Source organism: Mobula hypostoma, chromosome 5 (assembly GCF_963921235.1).
Source record: "Mobula hypostoma chromosome 5, sMobHyp1.1, whole genome shotgun sequence".
Taxonomy (NCBI): Eukaryota; Metazoa; Chordata; class Chondrichthyes; order Myliobatiformes; family Myliobatidae; genus Mobula; species Mobula hypostoma.
Genome location: NC_086101.1, coordinates 88914988 through 88939315, shown reverse-complemented (window position 1 = coordinate 88939315; position 24328 = coordinate 88914988). Strand labels below are relative to the sequence as shown.

The following is a 24328-nucleotide window of genomic DNA, read 5'->3' as shown; positions in this document are numbered from 1 at the left end:
TGTTCCTCAGATTTTGAGTGGGGTCAAAGCATCATTAAGCCATGTGTTTACGTGATTTTCACGGCTCCTGCCCACCCCCCCCCCCCCACTTTATCAAACCAAAGTAAAAAGCTTTGAGGCTAAACAGAAGAACCGGAACTATTGTATTCAGGATTCCCATGACAAAGAAAGTGTGAGACTGGAAGCAGACATGAAATACAGATCTCTCTAGAAGATCACAGTAAAAGAAACCAGCGAGTCTCTGATGTAGTTAAGAGAAAAAAGTGAGATTAATTTCATCACACTTCAATAGTTTTGTGTGCAGCATATTTTGGAAGGTGAGTGGATGTTCAGTGCCATCTGCCTACATTTCCTCAGTCTTCCACTCCCTATTACTCACGACTGCAGAGGAATGTGCAGGAGTCTTGGGTCTCATGCTGTAAGGGCCGATAGGCGCTGCTTGTGGTTATGAACACTTTTGTGGAGGACTCTGCAGTTTATGTGTTTTTGGTTACTCTTCTTCTTTGCTATTTTGTGCAATTTCCTTGGGACATGTTGGTATGGGCTCATTCTGCAGCCTGCAGTCAACAAACAACACAATGCTAAACTGAACTGAATTGAACTGAACACTCTTAGACCATTTCGAGGACTCTGTGGTTTGATGTTTAATATTCCGTGTGTTATTCGCTCGCTTTTTGCTATTTGCATGATTTGTTCTTTTTTTCATACATTGGAAACTTGATATTTTCTAGGAATGGGGTTCCATGGTGTTTCTTGTTTACTGTCTGCCTGCAGGAGGGTGAATCACAGGGTTGTATACTGCATACAAGGTTGATAACAAATATACTTTGAATCTTTGAACTTCATAATTGAATTTAGTCATTCTTATCCATTTACCAATTAATTTAAGAAATTAATCCACTGGGCAAGAAGATCTTGAAAATTAAGAGCATTCAAACACACACCATCATTATTGTGAAAGTTGGCTAACAAATTATGGAGTTTAAAAGACGCCCTGTTAATTTGTGGATCATCATAAATAAATCGTTCACCAAAACATTAAATATGTACAGAGATTCATACCACAAGCAACATTCAATTATGTGGTCATTGTTAATGACTGCCAATCAATTGTCCTGGTCAAAAACCGTCATGACAAAGAAGATTCATTCTTTCAGGTTGTCAATTGTTGTTTGGAAATTTTTTTAAAGAAATTAATGTTTATTTAATAATTCCTTACTCAATTTGAGCTTCCCTCTTTTTTCCTTCCTATAACCAATTGGACATTGGAGTCATTGGAGTTATCCATTTTAAATCATCTTTTCTACCATTCTTCCTACACCTTACTTTTAAATCCTTAATTTGCCTGAGATAAGGATCAGGATATTTGAGTTTATTCTTCACCAAGTTGGGAGATGCCTGTTGCTCCCTTCCTGCCATTATCTACAGCTTACCGGGCAAAGAAACTTTGTAGTATAAGATCTACCTAGCCATGAGTTATCTCACCCCTGTAAGCTATTATAATTCTGTAAATCATTTTAATCTGTGATTAATGATAACTAATAATAAAAAGCATTTTAATCTGTTAATAATGATAATTTAATAATGAATGGTTTAAGGTGCCAGTCAAGTGAAAGGTTTCATTTCATTCATATTTATAACAGCTCTGACTTTGAATTATTGATTAAAATAATCTCCTAAGTAAATAAAAATGAAATGTCTGAAGCAATAGAGTTTCAGTTTTTATTATTTTTTGCTGCATTCCCTTAGATTGTGGATCTCCTAATATGTTTGGGCTACTGTTTGCAAATTCACTGTTGTATCATTGTCAAAATCAGAGAATATTATGATCAGAAACCCATTCAAACACAGGAACTAGTATAGGCATCAACATATTTTGCATGATTAAATCAAAATGATAGCAAATTATTCCAAATGAGTGAGACTTGATGACAACTAGGCAGAGTTAAGATGGCGCCAGGTGTCTGCCTCTTCAAGCTCATCTGCAGAAACAGCTTAAATTCCTCTCTTTAATGTCCCTTTCTTTCCTTTTCAGGGTGGTCAGGGTCCTATTGAGGTCCTGATCTGCAAGTGTTACTCAAACTGTTTTTTATGGCAGATGAGTTCCTGGAGCTCAAGCCTCACTCATTCCTGGAGCTCACCGGCTGACCGTTTTCTGCCATTCTCCAGGGGCGGCTTGAAAGATGGTGCCTCTGGGATGTAGCCCTGTGGATGACCGATTCCAGGCTGGTGTTGCTGACTGAAGTGTCGTGGGTGATGGAAATCAGGATTTTGCTGTGGTCGATGTACGGATGATGGTCTCTGTGGTCAAGTGGTTGCACTCTCTCTCTCTCGACGGTGATGCTGATTCTCAAGTCAGAGAATCTCGGAATAAAAAACAATACAGCAGACCGTAATATTGTAACAGCAACTATTGGTTTCCCCTTTTGCTGTGAAACTGGTGATATCTCTCTGTGCCTGGTTAGTGAGAGAGAGACAGCCTGTGGCATGTTGAACTATCGGGTAAACAATAGTTTTTGTTGACTGCAGTTCATGGTCTCCCTTTGGGTGCTCTGCTGTTATTTGGTGGCTGGTGAGCGCTGACACTTCCTGCTGAAATGGGTGGGGGGGGAGGTTGATGCTTGCTGCTGCTTGCACAAGGGAGGGGGAGAGTGGGCTTTGGGGTTCTAACATCTTCTGTCATTCATTCTTTTGGGGTTCTGTTTTTCATGGATGTCTGTGAAGACAAGTATTTTAGTTTGTATACTGTATACATTCTCCGATAATAAACAGAACCATTTGAACCAAAAGTCTGGTCATCAGCAGATGGACTATTTTCATATATCTTGTTCTTCAAATTGTTAGTGCAGAGATTTTGCAAATTTGTATATGGAGTGACTGGTAAAGGGATTGGCAATGAAATAACATTTACCCTTCCTCCAACAAAGTTACTTTGTTTATTAATAAATGTTACATTATGTATTATTACTCCTTTGCATTACTAACCAAGTGTAATTAACTTATTGGCTACTAGCACAAAAATGGTTAATGTTCTTAATCAAGCAGTTTAATTAAAATAGTGTAGAGTATGTATAAATATTTGCCTAAAAAGTAAGCTTATCTACAAAGTCCTTTGGAATTTTTCTAGAATACATACGGGAGACTTTCGGTAATCCACAGAATAGCTAGTGGTGGTGGTGGGGGGAGGGTGGCAGATCGGAGATACATCTCTACCAAAGGAGGTGTTAGTCACTCCCCTTCCCTCCGTTAGCATATAAGTCACCCTTGGCAAGGTGTAGCACCTGCTTAGCCCCCCAGTCAGGGTCACATAAGGCCATGGGAGCAGTTGGTGCATATCACAAGTCCTAGTTATGTGACTGCTGACACCAGGCAGACAATCTCCAAAGAGTATTGATAATAGCTGTGGTCACCTGTCTTGTCAAGCCACAGCCCAGAAGGCAGTAATAGCAAGCGGAGGTCCTTCGTTGCTTTATAAAATAAGCAGCAAACTGCAAGAGAGATCGGGGATTGTCAAACCTGAGAGCTAACATCAAGAGGTGTTAATTAACATTAAAAGTTTAAGCAAATAGTTTAACCAGTGTCGAAGTGGCAATAGAGATTTATTGCTTGCAGTCTTTGAATCTTCTTGAACCTTCAGGCATTTCATGTGTCAAAGGGCCCATGTGTCTCCAGCAACCTGAGTTCCAGGACTGAGGAGCAATTGGGAGTTGGAATGGAGCATTAGGAAGACTGAGTTTCCTGAATCATGATTCCCAGGATGTGACCTTTCTCACTGACAGAGAGGGTTCAGGATAATTAATGAATGAGTAGAAATCCTGAAGATCAGGAAGAGTTAGGAAACACTGGAGTGTTCAGAGCGTGAGCCACTTACAAACCAGTAATCAGCATCAGACATTACTTAGGTTGACAACACTTCCAAAGGGTGCGACTCAGACCACAATCCCAGCTGACACCGGACTGCACAAGGGGGCAGAGCAAAGTGTGAAAATGTAATAATGATAAGAGGTTCTACAGTTAGGGTACAGATAAGTGTTTCTGTAATTGACATAGTGGGTCCCATCTGGTGTTCCAACTCCTTGATGCAGGGGTACAAAACAGCATGGAAAGTAAACATAACACTCTGGAGGAAGGGAGAGATCCAGAGGTTGTGGATACAACAATAGAGAGACAGTAGGCATTGAGATATTTCAGTGAAGATGTTGAAAATAGGACCCCAACAGATTAACTTTACAATTTTTCTCTACATTGCCAGGCAGAAGTGTATAGATAGAAAAATAATAGTCTAGTAAGCAGTAATGGAGGGGCAGTTCCTGAGGTAGGACACACCAATTCAAAAGAAAATGATTGCACTTCAGTGGGACCAGGACCAATGTGCTTGAGAAGAAATTCATGAGTATGACTCAGGAGGGTCCTTAACACAGCACTTTTGTCCCCTATCCATACCACTCTTTCAGCTCAATTTAACTCTTTTTTATGCCCTTCCCTTCCCGGTTCCACCTACGCATTTCACTCATCAACTCCATTTGCTTTACAGCTCTCCCCTAATGGTTCCCACTGTCACTCTCCTCATTTATACGATTCCATCTTATCACTCTCCAGCAGCTATCTACACCTTCACGCCTCTCCCTGCCTCTCTTCATGTTCTATCTTTTCCCCCCATTCTTCATCTGCCATGCACCTCTCTATATGCTTACATATAAACATTCTAAGCACATCACGTGTTCCTCATAACTTTTCTTAGTCTGCTCCTATTTACTAGGTTAATGCTGGCTTCCCTCATACTGTTCAATACTGTCATACCTTTCTGCATTTTGTCCTCTTTGTTTTATTTCTACATGCCCCTTACAATTTAGTTAAAATGGAGACACAAGAGCAAGTAATCAGCTGGAGGAACTCATCAAGTTGAGCAAAATCTGTGGGGCAAAAAGGAAATGTCAACATTCCACACTGTCTCCCAACTCCAACTGTCGTCTCTCCAACCTCGACTAATCTGTTTATCATCCAGAACTCATCCCCTCAATCCACCAATTACCTCTGGCACCTGTCTCAAATTTATGGAGATATATATATATATAAAATCTCCATTTAGCAAGGAAGCATTGTGGGATCTGTTGATGGAGAACAAGAAAGTCCATGTGGACCAACCATCTGTAGAACACTAGTTGCAAGAGTGAATGTGCTAGTATAAGGTTTATCTTCTCCAGATAACCACAAAACAAAGAAAACATTGGAAGTAAGTTCAAAGAGAAACAGCAAAAACCACCCACCTCCCACACCCTAAAAGCAGAACAGCAAGACGGTCATTAACCCCCAAAATCCCCCCTCCTCTGCATCATACAGAATAGAACATTGGCACCCAAACTCCCATCTCCTGCACAAAATACATCAGGGACATCAGCCCCCAAATCTCACCCCCGCCTGCACAAAATACAACGATATTGGCCCCCAAACCCGCATCCCCCACACAAAAGACTAACAGAAGTGCAACAAGAACATTGACTCCTCCCACCCACCAAACCTCAGGTTAAAGATCAGGAAGTTTGCCAAAGCACTTCTTTGCAAAAAAGTAATTCTCTAGCAGATGTAATCATGAATTGTAGAGAGACTATTGGCCTTACTGTATCGCCCATGATAATCGAATAGCCCATAAATTTTCATCATTAGACTAATAGATATATAGTGACCAGCTGAAGAGAGTACAGAAAAGTGAAATCTCTTATTCAATGCTTGAAACTGGGGTGTTGTTTTTAATATAATGTAGAAAATTTAAGGAAACTTTTTCAAGGATGGACTGTTTCAATGGACAACTTAAAATATACATTTGAAATAAAGATTGCCATGTATTCAATAAGATACATTAACTGCTGACACACAAATGACGCTGGTCCCACCCAGTTTTGGTTAGTCTTCGCGTTGAACAGTTTACTATCATTACTATATTGTGTCATGACAAATTCAGATTTTTGTTTTAAAGAAATGAATCAGTTATGCAGGTGAAGGGTTTAGGAATATTCAAGCTGTAATTTGAAAACTGCGTCTATAATTTAGAGCCATTTGGTACTAACAGCTTTATATTACCGGTGTATTAAGTAATATGATCTAAACTCCTTCAAAGCTCATCACATGCTTATGAACACGACATGCAGTAATTAAAAAAAATATAGACTTTAGTGTTCCATGGAATTCAAATTAGAAATATTGCTCTGTTGGCCAACTAGAAAGGAAAAATTCAGTGCAATTATGCTTTTAACTGGATCTTTTGATTTTTTTGCATAAACAGTACCTGAAAAATCAGAAATTGTTTTTACTGTTACTGTTATGATGACATAAATATATAAATTAGGAGCTGGAATAGGCCATCCAGCCGTTAAGCCTTCTTTGCCTTTTAATATAATCATGATTAACCTTGCTGTAACTTCAGTTCTGCACTCCCTTGCACATCAACTTTCTATACACCTTTGCCCTCAAAACTATTTTCTTCCATTGTCTTTCAAGAAAGACAGCTCTAAATAATCCAACCGTTTCTTTCATCTGTTTCAATTTAAATTGGTTTAAATAACCAATGCATAGACTTTTATTCATCACAGCTTTTTATTTAATTACAAACTATTGAGTTAAGAGGCAGAATGGTAGCAAAATAGCCATGGGGAAAATTCACACCCATGTTGGTCAGAAGCCACAGATATGTCATTTGACCCCTTACGTGATTTAACTTTATGCTCAATCTCCTACCTTTCTTATTTTCTCGCTCAGTGAGAGAATGTATTTTTACCTCAGCCTTAAATGGCCATTTTGAAGGAGGGGAACTGAGAAAGTACAGTAAGAATTTTATACATTTCAACGAGATCACCTCTTTAAATTCCAGAGAGTACACTCAAGAGTACTCAATCTATCCAGATACAACAAGCCATCCATCACAGAATCAGTCAGGTGAAAGTTTGTTTCACTGTCTTTTTCATAAGTATATCCTATGTCGAATATAAAGATCACATGTACTGTACATATAAATCCAGATGGAATCTCACTAGGACCACGTACAATTAAAGCAAAATATACTTGTGCAATAAATATCAACATTACCTTTTGCCACCTTAGTTGTTTGCAATAACTGTCTACTGATTTTCTGTCATTTAGTATAAGGGGACCTAGATTCCCTGGTGCACCAGCCAACACGTTTTAGTCTCGCAGCACTCAAAAGATACTTCACCTTTCTATTTTTCTGTACCAAAATGGATGAGCTCACATTTTCTGCATTATATTCTATCGCATCTGTGTCACTTAGCACATCCCATGAAGCTTCTCTGTACACTAACTGCCATCTAGTACTTTATCATTAGCCATCCTTGATACATTACACCAGGTCTCCTCATTATTAATATACATTGTGAACAGTTGGGGGTTCCAGCATTGATCCCCATCGTCCTCCATTGTTCTCAGAATACCAATCTCTTTGTTTTCTGTCTGTTAACCTATCCTCAATCCACGCCATTCATTTTCTCCCAGTACTCTACACCTCAATTTGCTTTAACAAACTTTTGTGAGACACCTTATCCAAAGTTTCTGGAAGTCCACCTACATGACATGAATCATATACCCTAAGCTATTTTACTAGTCACAACTTCACAAAATATCAACAAGTTTGTCAAACATGATTTTCCTTTCATAACTCTGTGTTGCTACTCAAAACCATTATTGTTTTCCACATGCCCTGCTAATTCCTTATGAATAAATTTCATACTTTCCTTTTTTAATTATGTTTCTTGTTTTCTCTCTCTCCTTTCTTAAATCGTGGAGTTATTTTTGATCTATCCAGTGCATTAGAACCATTCCAGAATCTCTGGTGTTTTTAAAGATGGCATCCAGTGTATCCATAATTCCTATAGCCACCTCTTTCACACCCCAAAATGCAGGTCATTGCATCTTGGAAATTGATCAGCTGTTCGAGCCACAAATTGGTGGAATGGTAGTGTAGCAGTTAGCACAACACTTTGCAATCCAGGCGATCTGGGTTCAATTCCCGTTGCCGCCTGTAAGGAATTTGTACCCACGTTGGTTTCCTTTGGGTGCCCCAGTTTCCTCGTACAGTCCAAAGCCATACTATTTGATAGGTTAATTGGTCACTGTAAATTGTCCTGTGATTAGGCTAGGATTAAATCAGGGGAATGCTGGGCAGTGAGGCTCAAAGGGCCAGAAAGGCCTATTCAGCGCTATATCTCACTAAATAAATTTCTCCGAAGCTATGTTCTTTTTAACTAATGTTTATTTATTAGAGCTCTGAATTTACTTTTAATCTGTCGTCCTCTACTATTTCTGGGATTATTTTTCTGTACCTTCTCTGCTGAATTTAATTTTCATGCAAATTCCTTAGTCCCTCAGCATAATTTTTCCTGACCTAGTGTGTAAGGGACCCAAATTAATAGGTATCTTTTCCTTTTTACATAGCCATAGAATCCTTCACAATTTTTAATGTTTCTTGCTGGTCTACTCTTATAATCTACTTTCCCTTTCATAATCAAGCGCTAATCCTGAATTAAATGCAGAACACTTCCCGATCCTCTGACTTGCTGCCTCTCTTCAGCAGTTTCATGTTTCTTTCTTAGATCTAATAATTTTTCTTGATACCCATGGCTGGATCACATTTCCTACTAATTCCTACAGGGATAGATATTAAATAATGTATTGATTCTTTAATGCTAACCATTGCTCATTTAGTGTCATACTTTTTAATGTATTTTTCAATCTACTACCATGCTTTTAGCCTTTGTTGTTTGCTTTATTCAGATTTAAGACCTGGTTTCAAAATGAACTAAATCACTTTCAATCTGCTACCTTCTTGTGATCTATGTTCCTTAAATATCCTTCAGTTACAGCTTTCTCAATTAATTCATCTCATTACACAATATTAGATCTAACATAGTCTGTTCCCTCACTGGTTTGTCAACAATACTGTACTCAAAAGCCATGTCTTACACACTCCATTAATCAGCCATACTATTACTGCTAAATTGTTTTGTCCAGATTACAGTCTCCCATGTATTATCCTTGTTAATATGCAACTCTAGTTTCCCGAATTATTCTATGCCTTACTTTATATTGGAATCATATATACAGCTGCCACTAACATTTTCTGCTCCTTGCTATTGTTAACTCCACCTGAACAGATACCTTAACTTAATTTTCTCAACCAAGATCCTTCAACTCTACAGTCCTTATCCATTTGTTTAAAATCAGGGCTATCCTGCTTCACTTTCCTTTTTTGTTAATCTTAGTACACACTGACATGTAGCATTGAGTTTTTATTTTTGGTCTCTTTGCAACCCTATCTCTATCATGACTATTATACTCTACTTATTTATATCTAGTTGCGCCATTAATTCATCAGACTTGTTACAATTTCCTCATTCAGATAAGGATCTTTCAGTTTTGTCTTTCTATCATTTTTTCCGGCTATGACTGTTTGAAGGCATGCTTCTATACTAGAATGAACTGCCTCTTCCTGGCAGGTTATTCACCTTGCTCCTGCTTCAAAGCCATACATTCCATGGAATTTGATTGAATACTTATGTCTGTTGATAAGTAAGAGTTAAATTTATCACGTGTGACCATTTTTCTTGCCAAATCTGAAATAAGAATATTTGTAATTAGTTCTAATTCCACTTAGTATTTTCAATAACTGCACTGTTTTTTTCTAAATTGGATAATCTCAATAAGAGCAGTAACCTCAGCAGCCAAGCACTAGGAGAGGCTGAGAAAAAATATTCAGCTAGCATTCCTGTTTCTGATGATTTTCCTGTGACAGCTGTCTGCTGGAAAACGTCCGACCATGGATACCAGCAAATGATATGCTTAAGCTCAGCTGTATTGTGACAGAGGGTCAAAATGCTTGCTGACACTTATTAGTCTCTGGATTTATACAGGAAGAATGATCACTTGAGCAAGACACAGAAGGCTGCCAATCACACAAAACACTATAGGCACCACTTTTGAAGAGGGGCAAAAGTAGCAGGGAAAGGATGCAATTTTCTCTTAAATCATACAGGAAGTCAGAAAAGAGAAGTCACTAATATGTTGAACATGGACATGTCAGAAAAACCACACATTATTACAGTGATCGTTTTTGAGGCAATTTCACCATCACATACCCTCTGAAAGAGTGGCAATAATTCCTCACTAGCAGTTTTAAATACAGAAATTTAAGGTGAATTTTAGAAGAGCTTGATTGTCAAATATATGTACAAACAGATGTCACAATTTTTCATTTAGGAAAGATATGTTGTATTCAATCACAATCAAGAGGAATTCAGGCTCAAACAAGTGCACATTCAATGTTGTCTTGGACGGTTGATAATCTAACTACAAAATGCAAACAGTCAAATTTGTAGAATGCTTAATACTTGAGTCCATAGGAATGAAACACCAATGTAAACAGTCTCTGGTAAGTTTATTGTTTTTAGGTCCACAATGTTAAATCATTATTTTTTACAAAGGTTTCACTGGACGTAGACAAATGTATATAAAAACTTCAAAGGATTAGAATTATAGAGTGGGATATTAGAATGGGGCAAATCATTCAAAGAGTACTTCAAAAAATGATCTTCTGCACATACAAATTATAACAAAATTAGAAATGGTTTTGTGGCTGGAAGAGAACACAGACAGTCTACAAAGTGTACGTTTTAAAGTGTCAATAGGTATACTGACATATGTATGAAACTGTTCCTGACACTGAGTTTAATATTACTCCTGTTACTCCACAAGTGAAGAGATGATTTTACTAACATTATTATTTACTAAAGATTTCATAATTTATTTTCTATATCTAACACACAACCCAAAATACAGATGTTGGCAAATATAGAAGACAACTGAATCAAAACCAAATATTGTCTTACATATCCATCTAAAAATACACAAGTGTTCAAATTACTGGTTGCCATTTAAAATAATTGGTATTTTGCAGTGTTTGCCTTTCATCTACAAGAGATAATAAAAAGCCATCAGAATACATTTATTATACAAGAATATTCAGCAAGATATAAATCATCTTGGATAAAAAAGCAGGCTCTGTACCGTAACATCAACCATCATTTTGTCATCCCAATTTCAAGAGATCAAGGAAGATTATTTGTGATGCGATTTTGTTTATATATACTGAAAACTCTTTACCATCTCTTCCTTTCCGATTTGAATTATTTTCCTTTTAACGTCATGTTTTTGATTATGGTCCCAGTGATTTCAAAAATGCCCAAAAGCTTTTCAGGAAGATTTATTCAAAAGGCACTTTTTTATGAACAATTCTCAATTAATAACAGGATACTTTTCCAAAAGATATTGAAATATCTTCTGTATCAGATCGAAAATAAGTTAAATGGTTTTTAAAAATCATTGAAATTATTAAAAACAAATTTGTCATTATTTTGTCATTACAACTGACCATGTTTTCCGTGGTCCGATATTAAATGAGTAATAGCAATTCGAAAGGTTCTAAGAGAAAGCTTCATTTATATTCATTTTCAGCAGTCAAAACATTTAACTGTAAACAGAAGTGCAAAAGGTAAAGGACTGCTTTCAGAATTGGACTGCATCACAAATGGTTTTTATCCCTGAATGAAGTGACTACAGACTTAGCTTAAAGGTTGCCTAAGAGGAAGGTTCCGATTGGATGACAGCTATTAAAAATGTGACAAATAGTCTATTTCATTCAGACTTAGTGCATCTCATTGTTCTATATCTAAACTGCTACGGTAAAGTTAAAAGATAGCAATTAATCCTCAATGCAAAATGAATGCAAAATTCTATCAGGAAATGTAAAATACCACAAATCCATAATGAGCCACTTCAAAGGCATGCAATTATCCATGTTTTAGTGCAGCAGGGTCCATTTTTACTGTTGGCTTTTCCTTGTCTAACAACAATTCCCTTGGGTGCTACAACCTATGAATATCAACTCATCTTTTCAGCTCATTGTTGCTGAATTATTTCAGAATCCGGTACTGCAAACACATTTTTCTTTATCCTTACATTAAAAGCAAACAACTATAACTTTGTAATTTAAATGATGCAACAATCCCAGAATTTTCTGCTTAAGCCGAGTACCTTATCATAAAATTCACTCAAGATTTTTGGTGCTAGTTTTGATTACTGTATTGAACAAATCTGTACTTTATTATTTTGAACCTTCCTTATTTTTCATTGCCTTGTTCCTTTGTAAAATAATATGGATGAATTGAAAGCATGTGTTTGTTATATTTTATTCCATACTATTTCTCAGATATAACGTCAAAATTTCGGCATCAAAGTTCTTAGATTGGTAATTATTAATTTATTAGATAGCATGAGGATTCATTTTAACTGGTATTTTTGCAATAAATGCATTTACTTCTTGATAAATAATATTTTATATCATGTGATCACTTCAAATCACATTGATATGTGGCGATTAACCATTGAGTACAAACACGAAGCAGCACTCTTACTACACATTTACGTAAAAGTGGTCATTAAATTGTGCAATGTTTCTAAGATTAAAGGATAAGCAACCGACTGGCCTGCAATGTTGAATAAACTTGCAGCTAAATCTCACAGATTTTAAAATAATAGTAACAGGAAGCATGCATTTGGACACAGGCAGGTGAAATTTGAAAGACTCTTCATTGCAGCTTGAGATTGACATATACAATGTGAACTGTATACTCGGGGATGAACATACTTGCAATATAAAATATAGATAGATAAACCTCCAATGTTCAATGAGAAATTAACAAGATTTTGATTGTTTGCAATAATGCTAGAAGGGATGTGACTCACCTCCCGTAAAGAACCTGCTTTGTGTTGAGATGCTGATTGCAGGTGAGAAAATATGGTTTTGCCAGAGTTGATTACTATCTGTCAGCACAGAAAGTAAATTGTGCATTTCTATCAAGCATTTGAGGAAAGGTACATGGGAGATTGATTTCTCTAATTTCCAGTAATTTCTCCTCCTCCCTCCTTCTCTTTTTTTTCCATTTCTCGTTCCAGTTACCCCTTCTCTTCTCCTCACCTACTCATCACCTCTCTCTAGTTCCCCTACTCCTTCCCTTTCCTCCATGTCCATTACTATTAGATTCTATCTTCTTCAGCCCTTTACATCTTCCATCTATCACCTCCCAGCTTCTTAGTTCATCCCCCCCACCCACTCAGCTACTCCTTACCTGGTCTCAGCTATCAGCACTTAGCTAGTTCTCCTCCCCACCCCCTTCTTATTCTGACTGCTGCCCCCTTCTTTTCTAGTCCTGATGAAGAGTCTTGGCCTGAATCATTGATTGCTTATTCCCTTCCATAGATGCTGCCTGACTTGCTGAGTTCATCCAGAATTTTGTGTGTATTGCATTAGATTTCCAGCATCTGAAGGATCTTGGGGCTTAAAAAAATATTGTTTCTTCTGCCTGCACAGCATCATATGAGGTGCTGCCTTTAGGGGGAGAAACTCACAGAAATGGAATGCATGAAAAGGAGATTTAAAACAGAAATATAAGTTAAACACCTAGAGAGCTGGTGCAGTGATAACAACTTGATGCTTAATGTCACCAAAACCAAGGAGATGATCGTCGATTTCAGACTGTCTCAGTCTGAGCATACACCCCTCAGCACCAGTGGCTCCACAGTGGAGAGAGTGGAAAACATCAAGTTCCTTGGGGTGCAGATCTCGGACAATCTCACCTGGTCCAGGAACACCACTGGGATTGTGAAACGGGCCCAGCAAAGATTGCACTTTCTGAGGAAGCTTAAACAAGCATCACTCCCCACTAACATCTTAACTACATTCTACAGAGGCGTGGTTGAGAGTGTGCTGACCTTTTGCATCACAGCCTGGGACTCCAGCTGCAGTGCTGTCGACAAAAAAGCCTTGCAGAGGGTGGTTAGGGGAGCAGAGAAGGTTATTGGGGTCTTCCTACCTTCTGTCCAAGACCTCTTTCAGAGTCGATGCCTCCAGAAGACATGGTACATCACTAAAGTCCCCTCACACCCTCTCCATGAACTGTTTGTTCTTCTGCCATCAGGCAAACGTTACAGGAGCATCAAAACTAAAACCACAAGGCTACTAAACAGCTTCCTCCCACAGGCAGTCAGACTGCTAAATAGCTGCTCTACCTGACTCTGCTTTGGACACTTTTAACTTGCACTGGACACTTATAACTGCTTTTAACTGACATGTGGCTGTTGTGTTTTACTATTTATTGTTAAGTTTATTATTTAGTGTTGCATTTGTTATGTTATGATTGCACTGCTCCTGGGAAATGCTGTCTTATTCTGCCCTGCAGAGCTGACATACGGTTAGAATGACAATAAAGTTTTTTGAATCTTGAATCTTGAAATAAGAAAGACGAATGTCATTGCCATAGCAACAGATTGCTTAAGTTTTCAATCCACTTTGCCTCGCAGTGAATGGATCTCAGATACTCAAACAACATGAAGTACAAGTTCATCTTGATGCTCCACAAAAGGAACTAGTAACATTGTATGTATGATGGCCAGGGACTCTGACTGCAGCGTGATTGGCTGAGTTTAAATCAAGGGTTTGCAACCTATGGACCATGGACCCCTTGCTTAATGGTATTGGTCCATGGCATAAAAAATGTTGGGAACCCCTGGTTTAAATGGAGCTAATGATGAAGACAATTGAAAATCATCCCCAATGTTTGGAAGAACCAATCAATGCATTTACTTTCCTCATACCCATTGTTGGTGCATAGATTGAGGTTACTCAGTTGTCCTATTTTTGGTAGATTGGAAAACCCAGTAATTTTATTATGATGAGTGTTAAATCAGATGTTAAAAGACTACTCTGTTGAGGGTAAGATACAAAAAGGCATGGCTGTCTACTGAATCAATGAATCAAGATAAAGGAGTATTCTCCAGGCTGACGAACAGTTGTGGTGTTACAGTGATCAGTGTTACTTTCTTGACAGTTTATAAACCATAGTGACTGATTATACAATAACCAGAAAAGATGATAACACAAACATGGCTGGGAAAACAAGGATGCAAAGTTTATAAAAGTGAGAAGTAATCTCAATGAAATATGGTATAAAGTGCTCTCACAGAGCCTGACAAAGTAAATGGTGAAAGAATATTTCCCCTCTTGGGCGAATCGAGAAGTATATAGGTTCAGAATACAGCATCACTCATTTGTGGCAGAGGTGAGAAACAATTGCTCCTTTCAGATGACTGTCATTCTTTGGATTTCATCTTTCGAGAGAGCTATGGAAACTGAATTCCGGAACATATTCAAATCCAAGAAAAGTTTTAGTTCAATTAGGGAGCCAAGGGTTCTGGAGAACAAGCAGGAGAGTGACTTAATTACATGAGCCATTAAGTTATTGATCGAGTTTGCAGACTTTCACTTTTTATGTTTCTTTTTAGTCAAACAGGCTCTCCTGAAATGGAAAAGAAAGTTATGGCCCTTGTGCTGGAACAGTTTCATAAGTTTCACGAAATTTGCATAGCTCACCAGAGAAGTTCACTATTGATTTTCTTTTGGTGAGTTGGGGAGGTGGAGTGGGGAGAAAAAGGAGTGTAGCCATGTCATTGTTGGGTTAGTTCCAAAATCGTTAAAATCTTTTGATATCCATCACAGGAACGTTGCATTTTCTTAGTGTTAACATCAGGAACGGCCACTCAATGCATTTGCAATCTGCTGAAACACTGTAAAGCTGAAGAGGAAAGAAAACAATTTGGGCATCCCTTAGATGCAGTCACAGGAGAAATTATAAAATAGCTGAATTCTGTATTCAATTTAACAACAAATATACGGTATACTGCAGACGTCTTCCATTGTGAAGATTAATGTAAAATACACACTCAGTTCCTCTGTCATCTCTGCATCTCTCATTACAATATCTTTCACTATTTGTAAAGTATAAATTGTTTTTATGTTCTTCACTCCCTTTAGGCCCTTGTTTATGTGTTTGTTGAGGTGTCAGGGAAGTGAAGTTTGTGCAGTAAAAATTACGACTGAGAAAGCGCCCAGGAAGCTTAATAGTCTGACGGTGGTTAAATTTCCTGGACCTGATAGAATGCACCCTTGGGTTCTGAAGGAAGTAGCTGGAGAGATTGCGGAGGCATTAATGACTATCTTTCAAGAATTGATAGATCCTGGCATTGTACTGGATGACTGGAAAATTGCAAATGTATATCAATGATTTGGACTACGGTATTAATGGATTTGCGGCTAAATTTACCGATAATACAAAGATAGGTGGAAGAGCGGGTAGTGTTGAGGAAATAGAGAGCCTGCAGAGAGACTTAGGTAGTTTAGGGGAATGGGTAAAGAAGTGGCAAATGAAATACAATGCTGGAAAATGTATGGTCATGCACTTTGGTGGCAGGAATAAACAGGCAGACTATTATTTAGCTGGGGAGAGAATTCAAAATGAGGAGATGCAAAAGGACTTGGGAGTCCTTGTGCAAGATACCTGAAAGGTTAATCTCCAGGCTGAGTCGGTTGTGAAGAAGGTGAATGCAACGTTGGCATTCTTTTCTAGAGGTACAGAATATAAGAGCAGGGATGTGATGTTGAGGCTCTGATGTTGAGACCACACTTGGAGTATTGTGTGCAGTTTTGGGCTCCGTATTTTAGAAAGGATATATTGACGTTGGAGATTCCAGGAATGAAAGGGTTACCGTATGAGGAATGTCTGGCAGCTCTTGGGCTGTATTCCCTGGAGTTCAGGAGAATGAGGGGGGATTTCATTCTGAATGTTAAAAGGCCTGAACATGGCAAAGTTATTTCCCATGGTAGGGTATTCTAGGACAAGAGGGCACAACTTCAGGATTGAAACACGTTCATTTAGAACTGAGATGGAGAGAAATTACTTTAGCCAGAGGGTAGTAAATCTGTGGAATTTGTTGCAATGAGCGGCTGTGGAGGTCAAGTCATTGGGTGTATTTAACGCAGAGAGAGATAGGTTCTTGATTAGCCAGGGCATCAAAGGGTATGGGGTGAAGGCAGGGGAGTGGGGATGACTGGAAGGATTGGATCAGCCCATGATTGAATGGTGGAGCAGACTCATGGGCCAAATAGCCTACTTCTGCTCCTATATCTTATGGTCTTATGGTCTAAGAATACAGAAGAAATAATAGTAATAGAAGCTAACTGTTGCCCAGAAAAAGATTGTTTATAACTTTTGGTTCCAAGAGAAAGACAGCTTGAAAGAAAGATGGTGGACATGATTTTACAGAATTCCCCTTATTCTGTATAGATTGCAGTGGACAAGAAGACTGGAACTGTGCCACCACTATTCAAGAGATAAAATAAGAAATTATAGATCAATTAGCATGACATCAGTCATGGAGAAAACTCGCAATTATTTAAGGGTACAATCTACTTAAAATAATTATAATATGATTAAGCAGAGATAACATGGTTTTAATGAAAGAGAAATTACATTTAATAATTCTAATGAAGTTTTTCTTTGTAGTTATGACTAATGAAAACCAATGAATTGAATCCCTATAGATTTTGAATTTGATGAAGTCTTACACAAAAATAGGTGTTCTTGGTTAGGTTTAAGAGTAATGTATTAGCTTGAGTAACGAATGGAAGAAAAACAAATAAATGTTCAATTTGTAGGTTTCTGGACCACATTACCAGCGTACTAACTGGGCTTCTTGAGAGTTAATCTGATCACTTTTCTGCAGATATTGCCTGAGCTGCTCAGTGTTTCCAGTGTTCTCTGATTTTGTGTCAGATGCCCAGCATCTGCTATATTTTATTTTCAATAACAGGATTTTGTTTTTTAACACTTCACTGTAGGAACTTAGATGATGGAACAAAGAGTCACATAAACAGATCATTTGACATAATATAGCCAAGTGGAGCATTATAGTGCGGAAAGAATGCAAAGAATCTGGCTTATGGATGACAAAAAAATGGAGGGCTATAGAGGAGGGAAGAGTTAGATTGATATTACTGTAGGTTGTAAGGTTGACACTACATCATGGACCAACTGGCCTGTACTATGCAGTAGCTTCCTATGTTCTATGCAATCTGGAGCTGGTTAAAGATGGGTTAAGTGAATTGGTAAGAAAGTGACAGATGGAGTATAATGTGAAGAAATATATTCAGAAACAATATTCTACAGATGCTGGATACTCAGCAGGTCATAAAGCACCTGTTTCTTTCTCCATGGATATGTGCTTCCATCATTTTTCATTTTACATGAAATTATTCACTTTGGGAGGAATTATGCAGCAGGCTGTCCATTTCCACAAGTAAGGGTAACTGCTACATGGTAGGCAATGAACTTGGTTCTGTATCTGAGGTTCGGTCTTTGAGCAAACTGTTGCTTCTTTAGTTGAAGGCATGAAGGCTGTGCTGTCTGGGGGTGAAGATGAGGTCCACCATCAATGTCTGTGTTCGCTGACGGGTGGCTTCAGAGACGTAAAAGTTGGTTCGCATTTTCCAGGGTGTCATTGTGGATCTTGATGGTAACATGGGCAGTACTGTGTGGTTGATGCAGGTTGGCAGCTAATTGTTGCCTTCTGAATATTTACTGTAAGACCTATTCTCTCATATCTCAAAGCACTGGAAAAGCACTTTAACTGTTACCTCTACAAAATTATCCACTGGAAGGATTGAGAAATATTTGTCAGCACTCTCCCCCAGTGAAAAGCCTCATGCATATAGGTCTTGCTGATACTCAACCATAACTGGTGAACGGGCCACACCTATCACACTATGCACACTTTACTATGAGGTCCATCACAGCAAGACGTTCCTAGAAGGTTAGAGAGAGAAAGAAGTACTTCAAGTGTACTGGTGCAAGAGAGTAAACAAATCTTGCTGCAATCGAACCTACACTGACAGTTCTGCTCACTCTAAACAAGAAGAATATGTTAACCTAAGAACTTGTACAACAGAAGGCAGGTTGTAATGATCCTTGGGGTGAGCATTATCTTATACTAAGTGTGGAGGGCTGGAGTGGGATAAGTTAAATAGGATGTAAGTATTCTCATGAAAGAATAAGATCTCATTGAAATACTTAAGATGCTATGAAGGTTTGGCAGGTGAGATAGTGGAAGCTTCTTTGCCCTGGTGAGAAGATCTGGAACTCAAGGAGTGGATAGCTGATTTAAGAACTAGTGCTTCATCATTGAGGACTAAGAAGAGGAAGAGCCTCTTGAATCTGGAATGGTTGACCCCGGAAGGATGTGGATGTTCAAGAGCAGATAATTTCTGGACTCTGGTGATTCAAAGAATCTGGAGATCAACAACAATAAGGTCTGTATTTATAAAGTGCCTTTCACACAGGGAAATGTCTCAGGGAATATCACGAGAGTATTATGAAACCAGTACTGAACCATGTAGGAGGGCACAATCCCAAGCAAACATTCTCAAAGAAAGAAGTTCTAATAGGGGGAGGCATGGAAAAGAAAAGAAAGAAAGGAATTGTGAGATTATAAAAGACATGCCAGAATTAGAGAACACACAAATATTTCAGAAAGTTTCACCAGAATAGATGACACATCAGCTATGCTTCTTTCTCCTGAGCACCTCAATCATTTTCATTGTTTTTATTGTTGGATCTCCAGCATTTGGAATTCTTTTGCTCATCTCACCAGTTTGTAGATCTGTAGGAAATTTCAGTGATAGAGAGGTGAATCCTCAGAGGGATTTGAAAACCTAATAGTCAGAATCTCCCTAAAATGAACAGCCACAGACAGTAAGTGTGTGAGTGATGAGGGATCAAGGCTTGGAGTGAGCTCCGTTGCTGGGAGCAGAGGGAACACAGGTGGGACTGAGGGTTTCAGCAGATGATGAGCTACACCAGAAGCATAGCTGGAGTTCATCTATTTCATAGGGGTGGAATTAGAGAATCTGAATTAAGTAGCAGAATAATTGAGGCAGAGAATCATCTGTGACCTTACACAATGACAGAGCAGACTTGAGGGGTTATGGGGCCTATCCTTTAACAAAAACTGTCTTGCTTTGAGGAATATGTGACTTTTAGATATTCTGATCTTCATGACATCACTGTGGGAGACTTAATGTGCCACAGGTATTATAATGGTTGCAATTTAAAATTTAATGATGAAAATTTTGTATTTTCAGTTGTGATTTTTAATTAAGAGTGAAGTAATGAATGCATTGTGGTATAATGCATGTTGGGTAATGATTGAGACACCAGTGCACCTTTCTCTTAATTGACCTGATAAAATGTTTTTGCAAAATGACATAATAACTACCCTTCTAAAGGTTTGACTTGAAAGTAAGAATTTAGCCTATAAATTCATAACGCAGAGAGATAAGACTATTTCTAAGTAGCCCTACAATCATTAAGACTTATTAAAAGTTAGTGGTTGGTTACATTTAAAAAACTTAACTGGTTAATCTATTCTTTTTCTGTTTCAAATCGTTCGGGGACGATCACTTGGAAGGGGAGTAATTCCTGGGGCTAATGAATAATGCTGCCACTTTTTGCATTTATGTAGACTCAGAATCATATATCATCCAGGATGGGCTCAGTTTAAATTCGGGCACAGTATAGGCCCAGTTTCGGAACGCTTCTATACGTCTGGCTGCGGAATTAAGGTGACAGACGTCCGCATTCTGAGACCAGCCGTGGTTTAAATCTGCATGTACTTCATGTAAATTATCAAAATGAAAATCTTTTAAATTAGGCTTTATTTTTGGTCTCCATAAATCTGCTTATAATTTAAAGCTATGCCATTTGAAACTTTGGTGTGGAACAGGATGGAACAAAGGGATGGCTCGTTGAAAGGAAGGGCATGGTGTGAAGCATTTAATGTCTTATCTCCCCGCTGCAGCTCTGTAATTCATTGCAATGATAAAACACCACAGTTGAAAACATTACAACACTGACACAATCCGAAAACGGATTAGATTCTGACACAAGCTTACTCAAAAACTAATCAATCAACTCCTTGCTGTAACATCAGAAGCTAGTGCTTAAGTGGAGTGCTTAATCTTCGCAAGTTGTATTACTGAATTACCACCAAGCGTGTTTCTATTCAGAATAAAACGTTGCATTGGAAGGAGTCTCCGGGGATTGAAATTAAGTTCGCGAATATATTCAGATTATTAATTTATTTACCCTATTCGAATCCCGCATAATTAAAAAACATTGACTCAAGAGAGAGAACACTTCACCGTGATCCTAACTTTCAGCAAATCCCTGCAATCCGCTAGTACACATTAAACGCAAAAAAAAAGCGCATTTCGCCCATTCTGCAATATTGTATGTATGCTCGTTCTATATATTCAGCCAAACCAACGTCCCGGCACTTCAGTGATAACTCGGACTCATAGCATTAACTGTACCCGACACAACTAAGCAAAGTGGGGGGAAAATTCGTCTAACGGCGAGCCCGAGACCCCAACTGCTATCGTTTCAGTGAAGTATTTAACAAAGCGACGAAATCTGCATGAAGACATTTGGAAGGAACCTTCAGCAAGCCGCTCGCCCCGGAGGTTCGGCCAGGCTGCGGAGAGCGATGTTCTTTTCACACTAATAAAAAAGTTCTTAAAGGAAAACAATACATAAATGCCCACTCACCGTGTGCAGAAGGCATTGCAGCAGAACAAGACGGAGCGGATGAAATGAGTACCTCATCCTGGTTTGTTTTCTATGAAGCGACTCCTCGCACTTGGCTCTCGCATATATCCAGTGTTGGGGATGGATTGGGGCAAAAGAAGCGAACTCCGACCACGGCCCTGCGTAGAATAGATGGAAGAATGTGACAGAGCAGCGGGGAGCATGAAACATTACGAATAACAACACACATGTCTCGACTTCCGCTGAAACGACTGGAATCTAAACCTTCATTAATAGCAGTGGAGGATTTTTTTTTAAACACCTTGGCAACCTTACCGTCACTTCAAATTTGAAAAATGTTCTGCCTTTAAGTGCGCTTGAAAATCCCCCCAGACTTTAAATCTTTTTCCCCGCTCTTCGCGATCCAACAAGTTAGCTAGTCGCATCTGGCCACCCCGCGCAGTTTCTCTTTTATTTAACTATGCACTAGGCGGACAGAGCGTTGGCTAATGTTTTCCTCCCCCCCACCCCCACCTCCACCTCCACCTCCACCTCACTTGGACTCAGGCAGCGTAGGTTGAGTTTGTCCATACGACCGTCTCCGTGTAGCCCGGAGATGTTGCCGATTCCCACTTGCGCTTTAGAGGCTTTGAAACACGCCACGTGGTCGGCTGAAATTGATCAGATACCAAATTAAAATGAAAGCTTCCCTTACTTCAGCTCCTTCCACGAGTCTTCCAAGTCCCGCTGTACGCCGGCACACCGACTCGAATCGAATGATTTATGACCCCTGCAGTTTATCCTGACCCACGGAGCATTTTGCTAGCCCGCCCATAAAATATAAATGATATCTATGCATAAAATGTGTGGAAAGGACCTTAATCGGCGATTGGCGGTAGTCTGCGGGCGAAGGCTCCCAGCAAATCTTCCTGTTCGCCTGCGCTTTAAGTGCTGAAAGTACTGATTCACTCCGCTAAAATGAAGGTCTCAAAAGGTGAGCAGAGTGTTGCAAATACAAAGCGGGAGAGGAAGCGCGGAAAGTCATTGTTTATAAAATCTGTCCGTTAAACAAACAGAGTCAATGATATTCCTCAGAGCAAAAGGAAACTCCTCAAATATTCCCATAGAATCTCCTAATCCGAATGAGACTTTCTACTTCACGTTATTACAAAATAAAAAAAGGAGAAGCATAAACACTTGACTCAGTTTGCGGACCCACAATTTTCTTCGTGCGATTTCTGCCTATTGTAGACTCAGCTGTTCGTCTAGGATGTTTTATTGACCAAAAGGAAGTTCTTGTCTGTCCATCCGTCCGGATCTGTGCAACGTTCTTTGAACAGTTATTAGGACGAGCACTCTTCGAATGCTTTAAACTTACTAGGCGTATGCGAGCTTTTATAGGTTAAGTATTTCAAATTTGCAACGTGGACGTCAAATTCACCGTACTAAATATCCGGTTAGAAAAATATAAAAGTCATCCAAAGATAGTGTTATTTATCCGTCCAATTGGCATTGAGCTCTCCAAGAAATGAAGAAGAAAATCTGCATTCCCTAAATCTCCGGCAATTTAGAAGTCGTGCTACTCAGCACAAACTTTCTTGACTCCTGTTATTGCCTATCTGTTAATGATGTGAAGCGCTACAGAAGGTTCGTTTACCTAAATCAAACCTTCATCACAGATTTGGACGTTGCAAATGCCTCAAACACAGACACCCAGCCCAACAAAACCACTATATTTTAAAGGGATAGTGTGGTGGGATTTGGAACTATTAATTCAACTCGGCAGAAAACGTCCTTGATAACAAAAGGTATTCCATCAGCGCATTCTAGTGGTCATACCAAGTTATGCTCTACATTCATTTTGACGTTCTCTGGCCAGTCGGAGAAATTTATTACGGACTTTTTTTTGTTGATTCTGCAATTTTTTTATTTATGTCGTTGTGCCCTAATGAATAGAGCCTATTCAGCGGAGAACCGCAGAGTATCTAACTGAATTTCAGTAAATCCCCGATAAGGAAGACCAGACACATTATAGCCATAACTCAGTCGTTAGCAAGGGGTTTCATGTGGAATCGCAAAATTCAGTGCTCCAAGGTTTTACGTTAGCATTATGGGCAACATATGCTTAGTTATACAAATAATTTGTTTACGTTCAATTTTATTCAACTGTATTGAGGAGTATTATGCCGTGCAAAGCGCCTCAACAATCCTTAGCAGATCACATGAACGTCTGAGTCTGAGCCCTGTTTTTGCGATTGGTTGGGAAATATCTTGAAAACCTCCTTCAGAAAAATTAACCTGGTTCATGCCAGTTATAAAATGGGATGGTTTTAACTCAGATAATTAAACAGAAATAAATGTGGTTTATTTCCTTGAGTCAACCTAGATAAAAATAACACACACTAGAAAATCTGTAGATGCTGGAAATCAGTCCTGATGATGGGTCTCACCTGAAACGTCAACCCTTTACTCTTTTCCATAAATGCTGCCTAGCCTGCTGAGTTCCTTCAGCATTTTGTGTCTGTTGCTTAGATTTAAAAAAAAACTAGGTGCAAGAAATGAGAGAAACAGAAGATATCTGAATTACTGAGCTGTAATAAAAGGCCATCAACCTGAAGCATTCACTAGGTTTCTCTCTCCACAGATATTATTTGTTCTACATATAGGCTTTAAATTGAAATGCCTTTACAAGGTACCCATGGCTGGCATAAAGCCAAGGGGCAGCTTGAGGAGTGTATCAGCTCACTGTTAATGCTCTACCATTGGGCACTGTGGTGAATCTGGCAGTAGAG

General features: G+C 38.8%; 1 protein-coding gene across 3 annotated transcripts in view; it reads right to left on the bottom strand.

The window, feature by feature from the left end:
- Window positions 1–22488, bottom strand: part of nxph2a (neurexophilin 2a) — a 154731-nt gene extending 132243 nt beyond the window's left edge. Inside the window, exons 1-2 of one of the 3 annotated variants that reach the window (XM_063047543.1) lie at window positions 22252–22488; window positions 21558–21715 (exon numbers count right to left, since the gene is read on the bottom strand). In XM_063047543.1, coding sequence (XP_062903613.1) covers window positions 21558–21614 — 57 coding nt within the window. In that variant the 5' untranslated portion in view covers window positions 21615–21715; window positions 22252–22488. Of the gene's footprint in view, window positions 1–21557; window positions 21716–21872; window positions 21980–22093; window positions 22135–22251 lie in introns of those variants that run through there. The other 2 variants (XM_063047542.1, XM_063047544.1) reach the window with 2 other exon arrangements.
- Window positions 22489–24328: the final 1840 nt, after the last annotated feature.